General features: G+C 41.3%; 2 protein-coding genes across 3 annotated transcripts in view; both read right to left on the reverse strand.

Moving 5' to 3' along the window:
- LOC134461240 (activin receptor type-1C) overlaps window positions 1-8,906 on the reverse strand; it is a 35,259-nt gene extending 26,353 nt beyond the window's left edge. The window contains exon 1 of the mRNA XM_063214021.1: window positions 8,725-8,906. Within this exon, the coding sequence (XP_063070091.1) occupies window positions 8,725-8,794 (70 nt within the window). The 5' untranslated portion in view covers window positions 8,795-8,906. The remainder of the gene's footprint in view (window positions 1-8,724) is intronic.
- Window positions 8,907-10,804: 1,898 nt separating this feature from the next.
- The window catches only part of LOC134461241 (activin receptor type-1-like), a 51,452-nt gene continuing 45,354 nt past the window's right edge, over window positions 10,805-16,902 (reverse strand). For both annotated transcript variants that reach the window (XM_063214022.1, XM_063214023.1), the window contains exons 9-11: window positions 13,691-13,888; window positions 12,177-12,307; window positions 10,805-11,921 (exon numbers count right to left, since the gene is read on the reverse strand). In XM_063214022.1, coding sequence (XP_063070092.1) covers window positions 11,787-11,921; window positions 12,177-12,307; window positions 13,691-13,888 — 464 coding nt within the window. In that variant the 3' untranslated portion in view covers window positions 10,805-11,786. The remainder of the gene's footprint in view (window positions 11,922-12,176; window positions 12,308-13,690; window positions 13,889-16,902) is intronic.

Raw genomic sequence — 16,902 nt, forward strand, 5'->3', positions numbered from 1 at the left:
AGAACATTAAATAACTACAATCAAGGAAAAATTAAAACATTTAAATAAAACATTAAACAATTAGAATCAAAGCAAATTAAAAACATTAAAATGAAAAGTTGATCATTTAGAGTTCCTAAGGGAAGGCATCTGAGAACAGCTTTGTCTTGACTCTGGATTCAAAACAGTGGTACATCATCTGGAAGCTGGTTCCAAAGCTTTGCATAGCTGCTAAAGGCTACCTCGCCAAAATTTGTTTTGACCTTTGGAATTACCAGCAAGTACTTCTGCATTGTCATTTATTGAGTTATTGTCCAAGTGCCACACAGATTTAATGGTAGTGGTCTCAGGATGGAGTCCTGAGGGACCCCACAGTTCAAAGGCATCAGTGATGAGGTATGGCCTCCAATGACAACAAAAAAATCTTTGTTGTAGGTATGATTTTAACCAGTTGATCATATACTTATAAAACCAACCCAATTTTCTAGTCTATGTAGTAGTATGGATGGCGTGATCAACTGTGCCAGCACCAAGACCAGCGTCAGAATTCAGAGGTTTGTCATTTATAACTTTACCAAGAGCTGTTTCAGTGCTGTGGTTGGCACAGAATCCTGATTAAAACTTATCAAAATACCTATTTGATGTTATAAATGCAGTTAATGGGTTTTTAAAAAATGCTCTATTATTTTACCAATAAATGGTAGCTTAGATAAAGGCATATAGTAGTTGCTTAGTACCAATGCATCAAGGTTGTTCTTTTTCAATAAATGTTTTAAAATGTCCTTCAAAGATGAGGAAGATGAAATATGCCAGTCTATAGTTCGGTGTTACATGCTATGATCTGAAGTACCGGTACATCATGTGATATCAGGTGTAGAATGGATTTGAAAAAAAGCTGTTGGCAAAACGTCTAAGTTGGATGTAGAAGAACTGGTTGCACCTGTTTGAGTATGTTTTTACATATTTTATAAATATTTCCTTTGAAAAAGAATGCCATTTTCATTTCATTTGCATTTGCTGACTGAGAGGAACTCATAGGGCATTTGAAGTGGGGGGTTTGTTAGCTTTTCTTGAGTCTCCTTATGTTTTTGTTTTCAAAAACTACCATACATATACGTACTAGGCAGGGACCGATATCAGACAGAGCATGCATCAAGGTAATAACTGCCTATTTTGGGTGCTATGGTGCCGTTTTGATTTTTAGCTAGAAAGAGTCTGACCTTGATGAATATGAAAGGAGAGGAGTGGAAGAGAGGAGAGAAGCGGAGAGGAGTGAAGGAGGTGAGGATATGAGAGGAGAGGAGAGGAGAGGTGGATGAGAGGAGAGGAGAGGAGAGGAGAGGAGAGGAGAGGAGAGGAGAGGAGAGGTGGAGGAGAGGAGAGGAGAGGTGGATGAGTGGAGAGGAGAGCCGGGGAGAGGACAGGATGAGTGGAAGATGGGTGGAGGAGGGGAGAGGAGAGCAGGGCAGAGGAGAGGAAAGGAGAGGATAGGAGAGGATGAGTGGAGAATGGGTGGAGGACAGAACAGGAAAGGAAAGAAGAAGAGAAGAGAAGAGAAGAGAAGAGAAGAGAAGAGAAGAGAAGAGAAGAGAAGAGAAGAGAAGAGAAGAGAAGAGAAGAGAAGAGAAGAGAAGAGAAGAGAAGAGAAGAAGAGCAAGCATCAAGGTCATCACTGTTGCTACTATTGTACTCCAGAGCACAGGGGATGGTGGCGGGGGGCTGCATTTTTTTGGATGAATGGAAGTGCCTTTTCAGATTTTGGAGTAGAAAGAGCTTTGACTGAGAAAGATGAGATGAGGGAAAATCAAAGGAGAGGAGTGAAAGAGAGAGGAGGAGAGGAGAGGAGAGGAGAGGAGAGGAAAGGAGAAGAGAAGAGAAGAGAAGAGAAGAGAAGAGAAGAGAAGAGAAGAGAAGAGAAGAGAAGAGAAGAGAAGAGAAGAGAAGAGAAGAGAAGAGAAGAGAAGAGAAGAGAAGAACCTTATGGATGCTGTCAGCACACATCTTATGAGTCTCCTTATCTGTGTTTCCTTTTTCAAAAACTCATTAAAAAAATTGCATGGGGGTGCTGTTTCAGATTTTGGTGTTGGGGTATTAAATGTAACTGCATGAAGTTCCGAGTGTGCAACGGTCATTCTTTTCTTCAAGTTGAGTCAGATTTTGGGGTAGAAAGAGCTTTGACTGGGAAATATGAGATGGAAAAATGGGAAATGGGAAAATGAAAGGAGAGGAGCGAAAGAGAGAGGAGGAGAGGAGAGGAGAGGAGAAGATGAGGAAAGGGAAGAAGAGAAGAGAAGAGAAGAGAAGAGAAGAGAAGAGAAGAGAAGAGAAGAGAAGAGAAGAGAAGAGAAGAGAAGAGAAGAGAAGAGAAGAGAAGAGAAGAGAGGAGAAGTCTCATGCATGTTGTAAGCACACATCTGGCACATTGTTTCAGCTGGAGCCAGTGGAGAAGATTAGGAGCAGAGAGCATGAGGATGAAGTCTAGCTGGCGATTTCAGGACAAAGGCACAATTGAAAGTGATGAAACAGCAATTTGGCCATTTTCTTTAGCTTTTAAAGCACACCTGGCCATCTTTGATAGTGACTGATTTATATCAGCGCTGCTAAGGCCATTTACCATAAAAAGAAAAAAAAAACAGAAAAGAGCAAGTCCTTGGGATGTGGCATTTAAAAATCACTTCTTCTCACTGCTAAAAAAACTACTTGATAGTTCTTCACAGAAACTTGCTTCTTCCTACTGAACCTTCAAAAGCCTAATTAGTGACCGACCAGAACTCTTCGTTCCATTTCCCTTGCCATTGTACTGGATGTAGGGGACTCTCTCGCAATAAAAGGCAACATAAATAGGCAGGTGGTGGAACATTGCCTCTGTAATCCTGTTAGACACAGATTTCCAGAGGCATCCATGGCTGCGGGGCCTTTGCTCTCTTAAGACAGTGGCCGCAACACTGTTACGTAACGCCACACGGGCTGTGAACTGAAATGGCTGGCCAGGGGAGAAAGCTATGTAAGACTGCTTAGTCTAACACCCTGGCTAATCTGCAGAACCCGTCTACCCGTGCACCTGCACCATTCACAGATATGGTCAACACTTGTAGCAACGTAGACAGACACTTAAGGACGACGAAAGGGGACAACTTTCACTGCAAACCTGTCTTAATGAATTAGTTTTTTTTGTTCTTGTTGTTTTTTAAAGGGTTTAACTCCAGTCAGTCCTCCTGTGCTTTCTAGTAGTGCCGTGTCTGTGTGTGTGTCTGTACTGAATGTGTGTGTGTTTGTGCGAGTGTGTGTGTGTGTGTTGGATGAGTGAAATTGGCCTCGGCAGCAGCAGTATTATTGGCCAGAAAGACTGAGGACGGCGCTTGTACAGCATCACTTTGCTGTCTGTATAATACATCAGCAGGCCTGCACTCCGCACTGCAGCCTTATCGATTCAGACAAGAGGGAGAACTCATTTCATTCGGCATCGAGCTTTCGCAGAAATTCAACGCTTCCTCTAATAAACAACAGGGCCCCAGACGGAGGTCTCTCCAGATTATTTAAACTTTCATTTGAACAACTTTCTAATTGAAAATGGAATGGAAACTGTTTTTTTTTTTTACTGTGAGCTGTTGAAAATGTCACCAGGGGCAGAGTTCTCGTATGAGAAACACTGATCTACAAGATAGGTCATCTGAATTCCAGTACATCATCCATCACTGTGGTCCCAGAATAATAGGACACGTTAATTGTTGAATGACAATTACACTAACCCACTGTATGCAGAACACATAATTTCAAAAGCATAAACTCTTGTATTCAAATGGGTGTACACTACCAGTAGAATCTTTTAACACCTTATTTTTTCTAGTGAGTTATTCCAGTTCAAGTTGTAGGCATCCATTGAATAGCTTGAAATGGTACAAAGGCAAGTAATGAACAGCCAGCATGCCAATTAAAATGGTCAAACCGGAGAGAGGAGTGTATCTCAACAACTTTTGTACATATTTATTACATTTAGAAATACACATGTTAATCAATTTTCCTAAAGGCTCTTATTTGGTGAATTAGAAAATGCATGGGACCATTGGAATTTGCTTTCTTGCAAGTCTCAATGGTAGGTTATGAGATTTGTTGCATTGCCATCTTGACTACAATTTCACGTCAAATTGGCAGCATGAATTTCTGCCCATCATAATGAACCTGAGGCCTGTTATTGTGAATTCACGGTCGATTGTCTCAGCCTTGTTTCAATGAACAGGCAAGTGTCAAATCTTAGATTCTTTTCTTTTGAAATGATATGCATAACAAGCAATATGGTTCGACAATATGGTTCGACAAGAGCAGACATGAACTTTTCCTTGCATGGGGCTAACAAGGCTCATTCGGGGGTGGTGGGGGATTCTGGACAGCATCTCACTCAGGAACTCTGTTTAGAACGGCAACTGGCTATTCTTATGGCTAAAGGTAACTACACTTTGATTAGACAAAAGTTTAGAATACACGTTGTCTCTAAATTATGCAAAATGCATTTGTTTTTGTAATTTATTGTCTATAAAACCATTCCATAGCTACTTGTTCGACATTAAATTGCTTATTTGTCATATGTAATCATTTCAGAGAGCAATGGAACAATAAACTGCAATTGAAACAGAATGAGCTAAACACTATAGGCTGGGGCTGACTAAAAAAGTATGGTGGGGGAAAGTGCTGTGTTCAAAAACTTTTGAATGGTAGTGTATATTTCTTGTATTATACAGGTAGGTCCTACCTCTAATATAGAACATATACATTGGTCAGCCATGTAACCATTTAATAACTACATAACATATAACCAGAATACAACTATGCAATATTCACATCCTCATGTCTGCTGGTTCAGAGTGACGGCCAGAGGTACTGTATCAGTGGACTCAAAAGCTGTGAATCTTATTTTGCTGTGGAAACTCGTGAATTGTTCATACCCATCCTTTACATCCTTTAACTGCATGCAAGCAATCAGATACGGCCTCTATACGAGTCTGTTCTTTCCATGCCATGGGACATGTAGTCCCTCTATGAGGCAGTAAAATGTCTAAAAAGAGGACCATCATCAGCCGCATACGGGGACAGCTGCCTCCCATCCACAGGTGTAATTGGCTTCAGAGCACACCAATGGCACCAGATGATCCATAAACGCCCGTCATTTCAGCCAGTGATTGGCACTATTTTCATGTCTGTCTGGCTAAAGCTTTTTTGTGAAGGAGGAATGAGATACCTTGTTTTTTCCCTGATTCAAATCAGTCCTCCAGCTTCAAAACCCAGCGGACAAGCTTTGACGGGTACCTCAAATATATTTTGGGCCTGAAAAGTGGCTAAATTCTCCGAAGGGAAGTGCAGAGACTGTTTGCACTTAATAATGCAGCCAGACCGACAGACAGAGCTCCGTCTCACAGTGAGCAAATGTGCCCTGACTGAAGAAAAAAAGAAGCAATTTGACAGCAGAGGTACCCAAGACAACTACCGGTACAACAAAACAGCGTCCACACACTCTCTCTCTCTCTCTCTCTCTCTCTCTCTCTCTCTCTCTCTCTCTCTCTCTCTCTCTCTCTCTCTCTCTCTCTCTCTCTCTCTCTCTCTCTCTCTCTCTCTCTGGGCTCGTCTGATACCATATGCCAAAACAAAGTGTGCTGCATGTTCAAAGACAGGGAGGCTCACTCACCCAGACAGAGAGACAGATAAGGACACAGTATGGAGCTCCTATATATTGCTCATTGTACTGTATGTTACACCGACTTGAGGCCCTTTAGGGTGTCACACGACTTCAGTGTCAAAGGTTGATTTTCAGCCTGACATGGGGCAACAGTGACAAGCTGTCTAAGTGCTCAATGTCAATCACAATTATACTTTCTCGTGATTACATCAAACACGTTTCATTCTAAAACGAAGCCGCTTGAGGACTACCACTTTCAGGCAGAAAACCATAGCAAACAGTGGTGTGTATGTTTATGTCTATGGCACCAAATGCAACTTAACTGCATTGAATCAAAGGTGTTCATTAGCAAAGATTTCTTGACTTGCATATTGCATAGTGCATATTGTAGGTCAGAGTTAGGGATGCACGATACCACTTTTTTGAAAACCGAATACAAATACACTCATTTTCATTTGCCCATACCAAGTGAAACTGATACTTTTACCCCCAACATACAATGGAAATAAATACATTGTCTTGTTTTTTCCACCTGTGATATTTGTTTTATTTTCCATTTCAATGTAGATTTAAATATTAGTAAATGTATGAGGCAGTGCTTTTTCCCACGCTCCTTTCACGTCAACAGAACGTCACGAGATGTTGCATTGTTTTGTGTAGCAGCAGTATCCGTGCCTGGTATCGGCAAGTGTTTGACGAGTAAGAGTATGAGTATAACAGAGCAATTGATAAACAGTGTGATTTTTTTTAACAGAAAGACAGGTAAACAGACAAACATGGAGGTGAAAATGCTGGTCACGTCTGCCCAACGGAGCACAAAAATACCTGAAAAGCTTATTTAGTCAACCCCAGCTCTGATTTAATGCCAGGCCAGAACAACGCAACTCACTAATTCTCTGTCTAAAAGAGGTCAATAAATACACTGTGATCCAGGAATGTTTTCTGAGACAAAATGGTATTAGATTGACTTGCTTCATGAGGCATTAGGGAATTGTTTGCATATTTTCAGGAACAAAAAAACAAGCAAACCTGCTGGGAACAAATTGCGACGCTGTAGTCATTTTCAAGGTTGAGCATGTGACACCTCCACCCCCTAACTACAGTACTGTGTGGAAATTGGGAGTGATGTTAAATTGTGGATGAACAACAAATAAGAAACATTAATTCCAAATATTATATGGACAATAATGCTAAGACAACGCGTCAACTGTTTGAACCCAGAGGGAATTTCATTTTGGAGGATATACAGCATATGAGCATTTCAAATTGAAATGTCTGAAAAATGCTGTGGCAGGGGCCAATGAAAGACAGCAATTGTTGAACAAGACTTCACACAGTTAATTGCATCAACTGATAAGATGATTTTGTATTTTAAAAAAGTGTTCTTTCTTGTCCCATACATGATCTCTGCAGCTCAACTGGTGAATTGTTCACGTTTTTTCTTTTCTTTTTGTGTGCTCATGTGACAGACCTGGCCCCTGAGCCATACACCGGCCATTTAAACATCTGGTTTCCCTTTTAATGGAGGGGGCCAGTCGGGGCATAGCAGAGAATACAATCTGCCCTTATAACCCATTTATACTCAGCGTTAAAAATTTGCTGTTACCAGACTGGCAATGATCGATGCATAATGTATAACTAAAGTCTCTGTATCCTGTCATAGTGGTGTAGTACAATCGTAGTTAGGTACCATCATGCATGCTAACTTTAAAATGATCACTTAACAATTTGAATGGTTTGTCTTCTGCGAGACTCTGAATGACATTTTAACTTCTGTTATTCTGACAGTTTCCCATGTATTTACTGTCCTATCTCAAAGGAGCTACAGACACACATCAGACTGCATCATCTGAACATGAAGTATTCTTTTGATGGTCAAGTTGTCATTGTTACTGTCTAGTGTTTGATCTGATCATTTAATGCAATGCTGTTTTTTCATTGCAGAACTAAGTCTTTGCCCTACATTCATCCAATCATCAGTCATTATTCATTAAGTTTCACTAAGAAGTTATTCATCCTCACTTCTTTAATTCTGAATGAATCAGCCTCACTGGGATGGTATTGTATCTGTACAACATTTGGCAGTCAATATAATTCACTGTGTAGTGTTCTTCATTTATACTTTCCCTTTTATTCCTGTCCCAGGCCGTTTGAGGCATGTTGAATACAACACATTTCAAATGAACACAATATGCCCCCCCCCCCCCCCAAACATTCAATTTTGCTTGGTAATTGTTCTTGTGCAATTCTCCATCTACTGTATCGATAGAATCCTTTTAAAAGTATAGTATTTATCCACAAATTATCCAGTGTCCTCCCAACTCCAACGTAATTGGGGTTAGAAACACATGTAATCACAACTGATCATATAGTTGTCAGCAACAGCATTGTGTATACCTGTTGCGTATCTTAACTTTATAGCAACCCAGAAGCAATGCTCTTCATTATAAAGAGGAAGCTGTCTTAATGCTTTCACTCACTACTCCCTTAAATTGGGGTAAGGTAAAAGTTCATTATGCGCGTCAGACGTAACCACGCAGCAAGTGGCTGAACAAGAACGATTAATGGATAAACCCACAGTGTCTTCGCTGTCAAAGTAGCTGGTGCATGAAGTTAACCAAATGATGAGTGCTCTGAAACGATATAGTTCTAGGCCTATGATTGTCAAGACTGTTGTCAAACCCGACAGGCTAATCTGCAAATAATTATGAGAAACTCTGCTGATCTCCTGACTTTACCAATCCATAAGTCTGTTATATAATCACTTGATTGCATAATGTTCACAGTCCGTTAGAAATTCGCTTATTTTGTTAAAATGCGCAATGAATGAAAGTCGTCAACGTTCTGTGGTCAATGAGTTCATGCCAAGTGCAGTGCATCCATGCGCGCGCTTCCCATGTATGTATTCCTTGGAGGATCACTCACGTGCGCAATAGTGAAAGTTTAACACATAAGCGGTATTAGCTTTCTTGGGGATATTTCAAAGTCAACAACATATGAAGTACACAGGAATACATATTGCTTAACAATATGCCACATTTCGCCAGCGAGTAAAGTGAAAAGCTGATATAGCCTACCTGAGATGAGATGAGCGAAGGAGAGGAATATCAACGTCGTCTCAACTGTGTAGTACCTGACGCGACTCATGATGGGAGTTAGCCTACATCTGGCTCCGAAAAGGAAAGTCTGTGTCTTTTCGCTGCAAATTCATGATAGCGATCTCGGTGTTATTCTGTCAACCACATTTCGGCATTGCTCCACTCTCTAAATAACCACGGCAAATACTGAATGCGCAATAGGAGGTTTGCCCCGCCTCCGTTGCCTGGAATGTAAGAGGATTAATGCGCGCGGGCCTAACAGTGTAGACAAAGTGGATGTGGAGATGAGCGTGGTGCTCTTAAAGTGATGGGAACTTGTGAAGCTTCAGAGAAAAAAACACGACCACTCAGAGGAGAACAACTAACTTGACAAGACTTCCTACTACGCTTTAATAGAACCATATACATTTTGGTGAATATCGCAACAGTTCAGAGGGATACAAGTACACGCGTTCTCCGAGGCATGTGAAATATTTCTAATCGTTGCTAAGAAGCATTTGCGCTGGTCCAAATGCTTCAGATACTGTAACAATTAATGTAACCTTGGATTTTCCTCCTGTGTCATAGAAAACGCAAACACACCCTCTTGAGTCCTTAACACACGGACTGACAGCTCTGGTGTGACTTAGGTCAGCCAAATGGGTGACAGAACCGGGTCAAAGGTGCCATAAATCAACAAGTACTTGCCCCTGACCAGAAGCTGCAAGCCTCACAGCCTGTTGGCACAATTTCTTTAAAACTCACTTATTAAATGTCTACCTTCATTTTGAAGTATTTTATTCATATTTCCCATTGAATAAATAATTTCTATATCTCAAATGGTGCACTTGTGCACTTCAGTGTTCATGTTTCAGTGCGTCTGGCGTGTTAGTTATGCACTGAAATATGAAAACATGAAACATGAAACACCAGTGGGCCATTTGAGATGCAGAAAATGTCTCTCTCCCCATCAGCCAGTAGCTTGGTTTCTGGATTTGATGTAGGCCTAATAGTATGGCCGAGACTCATGAACCCACAGGCAGGTGTGAGATTATTTCAGATTTGGTCATAAGTGGCTTTAATAAGCACATGGACAGAATTGTGCCTGTAAATTACAGTGAAACTACATCAATTACCTCTGCACAGAGTAGGAAATGGTGTGTAGCAGTGTTGGGCACTGTCGACACATTCCTCACACAAATGAGGGAAGAGTGCCAGTGTCCTTTTTTGCTACATTTATACTACAAAAATAGATACTATTCTGCTTCTTTGCATGCATGCTACAGTAGGACCTTGTCATCGATTCACCATGAAATGGGGGTTGGAAAATACAATTGTTTTGACAATTGACAAATATTCATCCTGAACATACATATATATATATATGTATATATATATACATCCTGTAAAAATGGCCATTGGGACATTCAGCATGCTCCTTGCTCTGAGTGAGCTCCTTTGGACATTCAAGACTTGTCTCCAAATGAAAACCAAGCAGCGTGGGCCCAACAGCTTGCAAATTCTGCGTCCAGCCACGGGGCTCATCATCATCGCATGCAGAGCAATTCACAGCTGTCCGGTCTGGGCAGACTGCAGACATTTCATATTTTAAGGTGCAAACAAATTAATGGGCTCTTTCCTTGCGGGACTGACTGTGCAAATGGACAGGTGTGGCCTGTGAATTTTGTTGCAAAATGCCAGTTGTTTGGTGAAACCCATGAAACCTCCCTTTGTGCTCAGAACAGCTTGCATCTGAGTGAAGGGTCACTCATAAGCCACAGACCTGTGAGCTCGTAGCCTGGGATAATGGGCACTATAGCAGACAACACTTAGTCAAATGTATTCTAGGCTGCATAATCCAGCCTACATAAACAACACTTGTGCATAAAGCGTAAAAAAGTAACCTCGATCGCAAAAAATTAAATCAGCGCCATCTACAAACATTTTGTTTTCTATTTAATTTACAAGGATAAATGATAAAATATGAAGGAAATTTAAAAAAGCTGAATTTGTACTTAAATTACAATGGACGATGCACACACATTAAGACAACAGACCGCTATAGGCATTACTTCATATATTGAGTTCAGCATCATCTAGTAAATTTTTATTTACTCTTTTAGCATCTGTATCAAATAAAGCTTATGAAAACAAACAAACAATAACAGATACATAATGCTAAATGCTTGGTGATATACAAAAGACTCTGTAACAGGATACATCAGACATCTCAGAAGAAGGAAGAGAGAGAGAGGGAGAAAGAGAGAGAGAGAGAGGGAGAAATATAGAGAGAGAGTGAGTGACTAAAGCTGCAGCGCTATTGAAACATTAGTATGTTAAATAAATTACAGGTTTTTGTCATAAATTGAACAAGGAACGTCCTTTTGTAAACACCAGTGCAAGAGATGCAGCCAAAGATACACTAGTTCCTTTGTTTACTGTGTTTTGTCTCTTCGATTACTATAGAGATATGGTGATTGTGGAACACAAAGGAACTCCCCCCACCCCTTTTTTTTTGGCAAGTTGACGATTTGTTTTCTCTCCAAACGCATCTGTAACAGTGCAAGTAAGGAATGCAAAGATTGCTAGTGCAATGAAGGAAATAAAGCACATACAATATTGCTAAATGAAATATTCTTTTTCAGACATTTCCTTTTTTTCCAAAATCAATGCTGTGTCAAAAACAAAACAAAAAAACAAAGAAACGTGAAAATGTATGATCGTCTAAAATGCCCAAGTTTTTTTCTTCTTCCTTGAAGAATATGACTATGTGGGAAAGCTCCTATGTCTTAAAAGGGATAGTCACCAAATATTAAAGACTCAGTGGTCTTCTTCCAGATCTTTCTCTTTTCATGTCTTAAATGCCCACTACACCATCTTTGGATGCCAAAATGTGTCCCATTGAGAGTTTAAAATAAATACAATGTGCCACTATAAGAGCACTACACATCCGGGGAGAAGATGGTCCTGGCGTGTGCAGTCCAGGACTTCTCAGCTCCAGCTGGACTTCAGTTAAAGGCCTTTAGGAGGGGGTAGGGGGTGTCCTTCCATCTGGAAGGAGTTCAACAGTCCGCTTTGATTTTGTCCAGAGAGTTGTCGATTTTTGTCAAAGTCTTTTTGATGCGTAACGCCGTTAGCCTGGCAGACGGGTTCTGGTACCAACACTCCTTCATGAGCTTTGCGATGGATGTTAAAGTCTAAATGGGGGACAGGAAATGACAGATGGGGAAAAGGATGCCGTTAGCAAAATGAAAGCAATTTACTGTAATTGGTGGTATGGAACAGAAAGTGATCAATTTGGTCTCCGTTACTTCATACTTTCCCTGGATTGCACGTAATCACTGTTCATGGCAATGCAAGCTAACTTTTACCAAGTCACACAATGTCTTACAGTACTTTTGCTTACATCTCACTCCAGTTGTGTTTTGCAGAGTTACAGAAGGTGTACTTACTGGGTCTGAAAACCATCTGTTGGGGATGTTGGGTCTTTGTTGATCTATGCACACAACCTTTTTCATATCTTCAAAGCTGGGGTCACTTGGAACAACATCGTGGAAGGGAGGCTTATAGTCTTCTACTATTCCTAGAAACGCCATGTGGAAACAATGAAAGTGAAAGTGTTATTGTCTGTGCATTTGCAGGTGTGTTAGTATTTTTTTCAGTCACAGGTGATGTGAGTAAAATGCTTCCAGACAAGCCCAGGGTAGTAACGAAAAGGACTGGTTTTTGGGAGGGAAAGTGAGCAAAAGTGTACTTTCAGTAATTATTCTCATGACCAAAAAAAAGCAAACTTCAACACCACTTGCTGTAATACTTGAATACTCGCTGTCCTCTACAAGTCGTACCAACACTTGTGAGTTATGTGTGCATATGCAATCATTTAAGTCCGCCTATCGTCATATGTAATAATCTCCATATCACAACGTTTCCTTTTAACCGTGTAATGACACATAAAGCTAGCTGGATATTAAATCATGTCACTGCCACGGGGTTAAATAGCAGATTACTTCGCTTAGTGATCATCAGATCAAAAATATCAACTCGTCTGGATTTGAGTCCAACTCGGTGATAAAGAGCATTAGCAGCTACCTTGAAAGCAACACTAAATGCAGTCTCTTAGCCTTGTGTTAATGTGACCTAATGGCAGTGGAAAGTGGCGACTCGAGCAAAGTTAAGGTTGCTGTTCCCTGTGATAACCCTGCTCCACGGGAGAAACCGGCCTATAAATAGAGCCAAAGCCATTTAACGCAGAGGGGAGAAATCAGGATCCATTTCAGATGAGACACCCACAGAGTGTCATTTTCCACTGAGGGGCAGACGAGGCTGACTCCATCTCCCAAAAATAACACGGCCCATATGGAAGGACAAGCATTTACATTTTTACTCTAATGTACATGAAATGTTTTTCTTTAACAAAAGAAGTTAAAATCCTTTAATTATTATTATTTTTATTTTTTTTAATTAAAGATATTTTTATGGGCTTTTTGGGCCTTTATTTCAGATAGGACAGTAAAGGTGCGACAGTAAGTGAGTGTGGAGAGAAACGGGGTAGGGTTGGGAAATTACCCCATCCGGACTCGAACTAGGGTCCACGTGGGCATGCAAGCCCAAGTGTGGGGGGCTTAGGGCGCTGCGCCACAGCGCCCCCCAAAATCCTTTAATTTGTTGGTAGGCTATTCTCTGTTTAATTTGACGGCATTGTTCAGTATAATCATGTTCATTTTGTGTTTGGTGTATGCCCACATTTACTTAAAAAATGTATATGCAAAGTAAAATGACTTACTCAATATCAAAAGGCCTTCACTGGTGTCTTAATGACATTACATTACTTAGTGTTATTCTATGGGACTGACCATTAGCATGTATGCAAAGCAAAAAATAGTTCTTTACTCCACACCACAAATTCTCCACTAGTGTCTTCATTAGACTACCGTAATAGAGTGGGTTATATACTATGGGGACTGACCGTTGCTGACGGTTCTCCGCGCTATCTCCCACAGCACCAGACCAAAGGCCCAGATGTCCACTCGCTTGTAGGACTCGAAGCAGTCCATCTGGATGGAGTCGTCCAGCACCTCGGGGGCCATGTAGCGCTTGGTGCCCACCTTGGGGTTGTTGCCCACATCCAGCTCGTTGGTGTCCTGGAAGTGCATCACGGCCAGCCCTGCGGGAAGACGAGAGACTGCGTTCAGGCCAAGTCAAGGCAACTCAACTCAGTTTATTGACACAGTGCATTTTAAACACATTTAATTAAATATATACAGTATATACAAATATATACATGTACACAAAAAAACAGAAATGCGAACTCATCACTGCCAGCCCTGCGGAGGGAGGAGAGACTGCGTTAAGGCCCCAAGGCAAGGCAACTCAAGGCAGTTTATTTACACAGTACATTTCCTAAAACAGCTGTGTGCTTCACACATTAAAACACATAAAATAGAAATAATAATACAACAACTCAGCCCTGCCAGCCCTGTGGAGGAGGGAGAGTAACAAAAGACAAAGGCAAGGCAGTTTATTTTCAGGTACATTGGATATTTTTTTCGGTGTGCTTCCTCTGCGTGCATACCAAACCAAATAAACAAATTAAAACACACACACACAAAGCAGGTAAAATGTGATAAAAATTAACTGTCAAACTCAACACTGGACGCATAAGTGGAAACACATCATGGTCAGGATTGGGTGGTTAGGGATATTGAAATCACAGCTCCAAAGTTTTTACTTTATCAGGAAAGCCTTTCCTATCTACTGCGACAGTTTATGAAATCATTTTCCCTCTCTTTCCCCTTCTTATCACTTCCTGATGTGAAGAAAGGCAACACATTACCCTTAGCATTGTGGACACCAGGGGCGTAGGCAGAAATAATAAAACAGGTGGGCCCAGAAAAAATCGGACGGGCCCAACCCGACAGCGTGTAGGTAGATATTATATTATCGTGCTCAAAAATGATACTTTGAAATTGAAATCATAGAAATCACAGAAGATGAACCAGACTTTTGACAAAATGATTAATTATCGCTCAGTGCTATGCCATTAATTATAGTTCAATGAGGCAACAGTTGACTGTCAAGTGTGAATGGGGTGGGCTTGGATGTCAAGTGGGCGGGCCCAGGCCCACCCCTGGCTACGCCTATGGTGGACACTTGACAACATGGCAACTACAGAATTCATTGTTTGTATTTAAGACTGCTGGTGCCTTAAGTGGTAGCTAATACCTCACCACCACTGTGTTCAAAGTCTACCATACGTATGTACGGTATTTCTCTATGTGTTGAATGGCAGGAGCTACATTTACATTTCTGACAAATTATTCATTTGTTGAGACAAGTTGGCTCGTCTTGCTCATTAAGGCTGAATGGACAGGTTCAAACCCTCCAAAACCGCAAACCTTTCATCTTTACCTTCCAGTCCAAGAAACAGACACATCAAAATCTCCACACATGATCAACAGAACACTCGAGATCTAAATCGGGGCTCAATCTCATGGACGGAGCTTCTAGAAACTTCTCCACAATCCATTAGCACAGAGCTGTCATGGCATCCCCCTTTCCCCCGATACGTATGTTACTACCACATGTAACAAAACAAAAAACACTCAGACTCAGACTCGAATTTTGCCCATTATCTCTCAATGTGGTGCTTATAACCCAATACCACACCGGATGTCCGGCTCTGAACAAGTACAATTTGTAGATGGGAAAACTACATGTACAAACAAAGTATCAAATTGTGCTGATAGTTAGAAAAAAATGTTATTTACTGTCCTCTTGTGGCTCACAAGGGACAATGCCCAAAAAAACAGCAGCAAAAGCAAAAAAACTAAAAAACAAACAAAAAGAACACTGCCCTCGTTGAAAAACAGCCATTTATATTAGTGATAAATTAGGTTGCTTTGGTCACCACACATGCCTAATTACACAAACACAACAGCACATTTATTAGAAACAAGCAGAGCAGAGACGAGAGCCAAGTGGGCGGGCGAGCTAGCGGGCGAGGCGTTCCATCCGGGTTACACGCAGTCTTACGCAGCAATTTCAAAGCCCTCAGCGACTATTTGGGAACATGGACGCACGGAATGGGTGCCCAGGGTGCCTTAATGGATTTTTGGTTAAGGTTTAAGAGGTACCTGTACACGCGTTTCCTTTCCTCATATTAAGCACGGCCACTCAGTGGTTGGTTGAGAGACAGAGAGGGATAGAGAGGCAGGGACACGAGGGAGAGAGAGAGAGAGAGCGAGAGAGAGAGAGAGAGAGAGAGAGAGAGAGAGAGAGAGAGAGAGAGAGAGAGAGAGAGAGAGAGAGAGTGTGTATGTGTGAATGAGAGAATGAGAGAGAGAGAGTGAGAGAGAGAGAGAGAGAGAGAGGAGAGAGAGAGAGAGAGAGAGAGAGAGAGAGAGAGAGAGAGAGAGAGAGAGAGAAGGGCCCCAAAGTGTGCCTGATGGAGGTCTGGCAGCAGCGAGCTTCGAGCTTCCAAGTGACCGTGAAACTAAAAGCACCTTTATGGGCTTCACCCCCCCACCCCTCGCTTCCTCCTGTCTTTCCCATCAAACAGCTGGTGGCACTTAATGCAACGGCCAGAGCATTAGCGGGTCAGAGTGACCACACCAGTGCAAACCAGTTTCTGTTAAAAATAATGCACCGGGAAATCAGCCATGCCGGGGCCCTCATAAGACGGGGGGAAAAAAGAACAAAACAATTAGACTGTAATGAAATAAATTAAAACTAGCGTGGAGCTTTTAAGTGATTGCTCCATTGGAGAGAAACAGCGTGAATATACTATGGCAATAAACAAATGACATTTCCGAAACAGGATGACTCATCCCTGGCCAGTTAGTGGACACTGGCTTTGGCTTCACCCATCACGAGGGCTGACTGATACGACAAAACACCTTTATTACAATATCAACTTTAATACAATGTCCATTTTTATACTGATTAGGACAAATGTCAACGAGCGAACGGGGCAGAATCACATGGCAGACAACACATGTGACTGTGTGTTTTCAAGGAACACATGAGTGATTACAATTTCCTGTCCGATTTAACTTTTTCAATTAATTCACCCAACCAATAATTAACCCAACCAAGTCGGTGATCATGTTGATCACTTTTAAAAATATATATTTTTAGGACTTTTTATACCTTTATTTTTGTCATGACAGTGGAGGAGAG

Source organism: Engraulis encrasicolus, chromosome 13 (assembly GCF_034702125.1).
Source record: "Engraulis encrasicolus isolate BLACKSEA-1 chromosome 13, IST_EnEncr_1.0, whole genome shotgun sequence".
In the NCBI taxonomy this organism is placed as follows: domain Eukaryota; kingdom Metazoa; phylum Chordata; class Actinopteri; order Clupeiformes; family Engraulidae; genus Engraulis; species Engraulis encrasicolus.